This window comes from Vicia villosa, linkage group LG5 (assembly GCF_029867415.1).
Source record: "Vicia villosa cultivar HV-30 ecotype Madison, WI linkage group LG5, Vvil1.0, whole genome shotgun sequence".
Lineage (NCBI taxonomy): Eukaryota > Viridiplantae > Streptophyta > Magnoliopsida > Fabales > Fabaceae > Vicia > Vicia villosa.
The window spans coordinates 102,490,911-102,497,611 of record NC_081184.1 but is presented as its reverse complement, the minus strand read 5'-3'; the positions used below and the strand labels follow the sequence as shown (position 1 = coordinate 102,497,611).

At 35.6% G+C, this 6,701-nt stretch overlaps 1 protein-coding gene across 1 annotated transcript; it reads left to right on the top strand.

Moving 5' to 3' along the window:
- The first annotated feature begins 5,040 nt into the window (after positions 1–5,040).
- On the top strand, positions 5,041–5,883 carry LOC131605092 (uncharacterized). Its single transcript, XM_058877488.1, has one exon. It carries the CDS (start codon positions 5,041–5,043, stop codon positions 5,881–5,883), a length of 843 nt encoding a protein of 280 aa, XP_058733471.1.
- Positions 5,884–6,701: the final 818 nt, after the last annotated feature.

Below are 6,701 nucleotides of genomic sequence, written 5' to 3'. Positions count from 1 at the left end.
ACATTGCATTGATTAAGTTGGCCTTGATGGCATTGATTAAGTTGGCCTTGATGACACCCTGTTCAAGCTGTTGAAATGCCTCGATAACCTGGCATTTGTTTAAGTTAGGAGTTTTACTCCAAATGGTACCACATGCATACGCATAGTCTGAGTCGCATTTGAATCGCATTTTTATAAGTCGTTATGTTGCAAACTGAAGTTGTGTATTGTGTTGCTCTGAAGTAAGTAATTGTATAATCCTTTGATCTAATATATTACTTATCATGCATTGGTTTATATGGTTCGATATCTCACCTTTTATTTGTTTGTTGTTGCCTTTATATTGGTAACGTGCAGGTAGCGAGGAGTAAAGACTTAGTAGCTTATTGGTGTCGTTGCTCTGATACGTAGTACTCGGGGGGATTGAATGCTTATTTGATTTTATGTTGTTTCTGGTTGAACTAAAGTTGTTATTTTGAAAATTTGTTGTTTGATTTAGTTGTTTAAAAGATGCTATGTTTTTTTGAAGCATTAACGTTGTGAATTCGCTGCAGTTATTTTATTAAAGTTGAATTAATTGAAGACTAAATAATTGTTTAAAATTCTTCAATTTATTATGTGCTATGTATCCGTTATAATTGAGTTATTTTTCCATTGGTTTTCAAGTTGAAATGTAATACCTTAAGTTAAGTTGAAATTTTGGCACTATGATTTTAATATAAATGTTGGGTAGATTTGGGGTGTTACGTTAGTGGTATTAGAGCAGGTCGGTTCGTCCGACCAAGTTTTTGCATCATCAATAATCGAGTATTGTTAATTGCTTCTATCTATTTGTTGTTTATGTTGTAGTGCTTAGTTGAGATGGATGGTAGAAACGATGCTGCGATTGTTGCTGCTTTGGAGGCTATGGCTCAGGCTTTGGCAAATCAGCCAAATGCTGATGAGAATGCTGGATCTCGCAGTTTATCGACTTTCTAGAGGGAGAATCCACCAGTATTGAAAGGCAAGCATGACCCTGATGACGCATTGGAGTGCTTGATGGGGATTGAGAGGATCTTCCGTGTGATGGACTGCACTCAGGCTGTAATACGGTGAACTGACTTTAAAGAAATGTCGCAGTAAGCAATAGTCGCCACCGACTTTTATTTTATCCAAATTAAAGAAAGGCTAAAAGAACAGAAAAAAACCTTTAAAGAAATTTTGAGTTCGGGGGGTAATTTATGCAAAGGGAAGGTGTAAGGCACCCTTTGCATCCATGGTTTTCCATGGGCTCTTAATTGCTTAGCTCACTTTGATATGTTTTGAAAATGTTTGCAGAAAAAGATTTGAATAAGGACTTTAGCTTGTAAAATAAGCGTAGCCTTTTTGAAGGTTTTTGAGAAAAGAGTAGAAAAAAATTTAAACCAGAGCAAGCAATTAAGAGGTAATTACCCCTATTAACAAGGTTCTTTTAGCCTTTCAGGGCTATCCTTACTATAGGAGGGTAGGAAGTCCTTTTATTTGGAGGTTGAAGGGTCGTCGCAGTTATCGTTCGTCATAAGACTGTCCCTGCCATAGAGGGGGCAGGTAGTCTAAGGGAAGGGTAAGAATAGTCATTATTAGGCAACCAAAGAGGACACCTCAGCAATCGAAAGGGACTATCACATCATTTGTAGGCAACCTCGAGGAACGAGATCATATAACTGAACCGAAGGCAGCATCATTGGGACTTATGATCTTTAGTGATGAACTGGGGGCAACATTTTCTGAGGCGTCCTCGTATCCGAGGGACTTGACTATTCTGCACTGAAAAGGCAACAAGGCAACAGGAAACAGGCAACAGGCAACAGGCAACATGCAACAAAAGGGGTTACCATAAAAGGTGTGTGAGTGCACAATCACGTGATTCAATTCAGATAATTATCTTGTAAATTAGTTATTATAGATTCAGTTCGAGGTTGCACTCCCTAGAATTACTAACCATACAGTTATAATAACAGTTTAAGTGCCTTCAAGGCCAAACAATACAAACCAGGAGCAGTTACAAAACATGTAGCTATGGGGAAGGGGAAGAAGCAATAATATAACCCAATAAAGCAATAGGTTTAACATAAGTAATAATATCGGAGAAGTTAAATAAGAACGAGTTTTAGGGTTAACGAAAGTTTGAGCTTTGATCGGTTGGTTAACCCTGAAAATTGATAAAGGAAAAATAAAAGGGTGAGTTTAGGAGTAATTCATTGACTATTTGAAGTAAACCCTATTTTGGGCAAAAGGCAAAATAAAAATTAAAATGATATTTAAACAAGAAAAGAATTAGAAACTTAGCTTTTAATCTGATATGGCGCATGGCTGAAGGATCTTTGATTAACCCTGAAAATTAGGCATGAAGAAGAGAAATATTAGTGCATTTAAAGATCAACAACCCTAATTGGTGAAAACAAACCAAGTAAAACAGTTAATTATATAAATAATCATTAAAAATAAAATGTTTAAATAAGTTAAAATAAGAAACAAAAGGGAAAGGTTTTTGAAAAGATTCAGGGCAAACCCTGATTTTTAGGGAACAGGGTTTTAAAGTTAGTGGACGACACCTAGCTAAAAAAACCTAAGGCTACTAGGGTTTCTAAATGAATCGAGGTTAACAAACCTAAAAATTAATTATTGGTTTTTTAACCTAATTTATTTTAAAAAACGACTAATCCTGATTAAATTATTTTATTAACCCTAATTTAATTATTCTAAATTAATTCTAATTATTTAACCTAATTGAAATCTAAATAAAAGAAAAGACCTAATTAATAAATTAAAATTACTACATTAAATTATTTTATTAAATTAATAAATTAAAATTATTAACTAAATTTAATTAAATAACAAAAAGGTTTATCAATTAAGAGAAAAAATTTTTATCATTTAATAAAAGAATTAGTTTGAAGAGAAAAATATGTTTAGTTAAAAATAAAAATAAAACAAAACAAGAACACATATATAAAATCAAAATAAATAATATAAAAAATAAAAAACTTAGCTTTGGTTAGGGGTGGGTAGCATCTGAGGGAACATGGTAGGCGTGCAGGTTCCTGGTCGCTTGATTAAACCACGTTCCTATCTGATGGTTGAGAGGCGAGGGTCTTCCATGGGTCTGATGCAGGTGCACGCGCTGGATCTATCTGCAAATTTATACAAGAAATACTTCAAAAATAATGTAAGCAGCAAGAGTCGAACCTGCTCCCTCGCGCATGGAGGCTTTGGTCACTCGCTTCAACCGCTGGATCGCTTTTCGTTCGCTGTTAACCCATCTGTTTCCAATCAACATAAACAATTCATAAATTTAAAAAAAAACCCAAAGCGCGGACACTGTTCATCATCTCCTTCGTTGGTTCTCGTCCCGGATTCGCCCACGGCCATGGTAGAAACCTGCAAAACATTGACGATAAACCCCAACCGAAAACCCAGATCAACCTCAAACACTCTCCCGAGTCCAAAGAAACCATTAATTTGGCCTAAAACTGTCCCTATCAAAATCCCCCATTCGATAAACTCCGAACCCTAATAATGGCAATTCGCCACATCTTCACCAAAACTCAAATTAACAGGTTCAAACATGTTCTAGGCATCGATGCAAACATAAATATGCAAACCAATTTTGTTAAAACACATGATTGAACGATATTGATTTTAAGTTATGAATACCAAAACGTGAGTCTGAGGGAAACGACTCCGAGCGCGACAACCTTAGACAATGAGCGGAAACTCCTCAGTGATGGCCCAGGAAGATGTTTGAATCTCTAAAAAGCTGTGATTCTCCTTGGAATGGTGAAACCGAGTGGAGAATTTTTCTTGAGAAATTGAGACTTGAACACGACTTTTTGACTGCCAATCCTTGCCCAAAAAATCTCCCTTGCTTCTGAATACGTTTATGCATTTATAGGGATGCATTAGGTCAACAAAACAAGAAGAAATCTCCTTTGAATCATTGATTTGCAAGCATGGAAATTTGATTGGAAATTTCCTTTAAATCTTTCTAATTTTGGCCTTAAATGATCCAATTACCATATGCACGAAATTATATTGGCAATGTGACTTAAATGGTGATCCAATTTGATTCTTATATGCTTCCAAATCAAATATTTGATTTTACATAATTTATATGAATTATTTATCACTTTTAATTGACTAATAATTCATAAAAAATCAAATAAAAATAAAAAATTCTTGGCAATTGGATTTTGGACTCTTGGATACTTGTAGAACAAGATTGGGCCAAAAAAGATTGGGTATTTTTACAAGAAAAACTCAAATTGAAGCCTTTTACTTCACATTTTTTCCATAAAATTGTCCAACTTTGACAAGGCATACCTCCTTCAATTTTTAAGATATGGAAGAGTTCTAGGACTTTTTGGAAACCTCAAGATGTCATCTACAAGCCACTTTGGAAGCTTTTTTCCATTTGAGGATTTTATCTTGATGATATAGGCTTTGACAAAAAACTGCTTTTGGTTGACTTTCCAAAAGGACCTATAATCTTTTGATCCATATCTCTCAAATAATGCATTTTTAGACTTGGCTTGTGAGAGACAAAATTTTAGAGAATTCAATTTCCTTCAAAATGAGCTTTGGATGGGAAATTTCTGATGTTCCATGTGAGAGTTAGGTCTGGTCAAAGTTCTGTTGACTTTCTCCTATGAAACCCTAATTTAGAAACTTTTGAATTTGTTGATTTCTGAACTTTCCTTGATGAATCATGATCAATCCTTGATCAAATTATGAATGATACTTAAAAATAAAGTTGTTGACAAAAAATCAGGAGTTTTGACTGTATTTTGACCACAGTTGACTTTTAGGTCAAACTAGTCGACTGTTGACTTTCTGAGCAATTGACTGGTCAATCCTTGGAATTGAAGCCTGAATTTTATCATAGAGATAGTTTGAAACATCATAAGCCATATGAAATGCATTGGGTATCTTGATTGATTAAGTTTCTTCAGAAGAATAAAAACCCTTGTTTATTGAGCCATTGTTTAGGAGAATCTGTCTTTGAGTCTTGAGTCTTGGTATGAGCTTGGGAAGTAAAATGAGATGGGCAAATTTTGGGGTATGACACAGGCGCAGAAGGTTTGGTATGGAACTCATATGCTAGCAGTCGAAGCTGATGACTGGTGGTTAAAGACTCGTCAGAGATTGGAAGTTGCTGATGAAGAGATCACTTGGATTGTTTTCCGTAGGGAGTTTCTCAGGAAGTATTATCTTGAAGATGTTTTGGGTAAGAAGGAGATTGGGTTCCTTGAGCTGAAACAGGAGAATATGTCAGTGAGAGAGTATGCTGCAAGGTTCACTGAGTTGGCTAAGTTCTATCTGCATTATGATGGAGCAGGTGCTGAGTTTTCAAAGTGCATCAAGTTTGAGAACGGATTACGCTCTGAGATCAAGAAAGCTGTTGGGTATCAAAAGATTTTTATCCTTCTTGATTTGGTTTATAGTTGCAGGATTTATAAAGAAGATCATAATGCACATTACAAGCTTGTCAAGGATAGGAGAGGCAAGCAGAAGCGTAGCATACCTTACGATGCTCCAGTTGGAAAGGGAAAAGCAGAAGTGGCTGATGGCAAGAGAATTAGTGGGGGAGAAGCTCCTGCTAGCGTCGTTTGTTTCAATTGCGGGAAACCTGGTCATAAGAGTAATGCGTGCAACATTGAGGTGAAGAAATGTTTTTGTTGTGGTAAGATGGGACATGCTACGTCAGATTGCAAACATAAGGAAATGGTCTGTTTTAACTGCGGTGAAGAGGGTCACATTGGTAGTCAATGTCAAAGACCAAAGAAGAGGAAATCTGGTGGAAAAGTGTTCGCGTTGGCGGGAAGTCAGACTGAGTGTGAGGACGAGCACGTTGGAGATAATGTTTTGTTAGTAATACTCCTTTAATAGCTACGTTTAATGCTTGTGTTATCCGTTGTTTAGGCTGTTGTTATTAGTATAAAATGATTGGTGTATAGGGAATTAGTATGGTTGAGTTGTTGAGGGTTAGTGACCAAAGAGTGGCAAAAACGAGAATTTGGAATCGGAGAAGTAAAGTGTGGAAGCAAAGTTAAGTATGGTGATGTCGTATAGATTTTCGAGGACGAAAATATTCTAAGTGGGGGAGAGTTGTTACACCCGGAAATTTATTTAATTATTTAAATAAATTATTCAAGGATTTAATAGTGATATTATAAGACGAGGAATTGGATTAATATGTTATATATATATATATATATGTGTGTGGGAGCGATTAAATTATTTAGTCGGATTTTTAGTCGGAAGAAGATATTACCGAAAATAATAATAGTTTAATAAGAACATTATTTTAGTTGGTGGGTTTAAGTTATAAGTGAGAATAGCACTATTCGGGATAGCATTAGCAGGCCCATTTAGTTATTAGTAAAGATATTATTATTATGATTAGGTTATGTGATACATTAGAGAGCTAGCATCCAAAACCAAAACAAATCGTACGTAGTATTGACAAAACAAAGGAATAAAGGTAGGAGGATCCAAGTGGAAGAGATATCAATTGGGAGAAGTTGCTGTCAAAATAGTTCAGAAGTCGACCGACTGGAGAACCAATTAAGGTAAGGGGTGGGGTTCGAATTCTATACTCGGATACATGATTGGTAGTATGTAGGATTTTGGGGTTTATAATTATGCTTTGTGTGGCAAAAATCGTGATCGATCCTATTAATTAACGGGTCTTTGTTGATGAT

Bases quoted from the DNA above. Each gene is read 5' to 3' on its own strand.
- LOC131605092 (XM_058877488.1), top strand. From the start codon at position 5,041: ATGGGCAAATTTTGGGGTATGACACAGGCGCAGAAGGTTTGGTATGGA.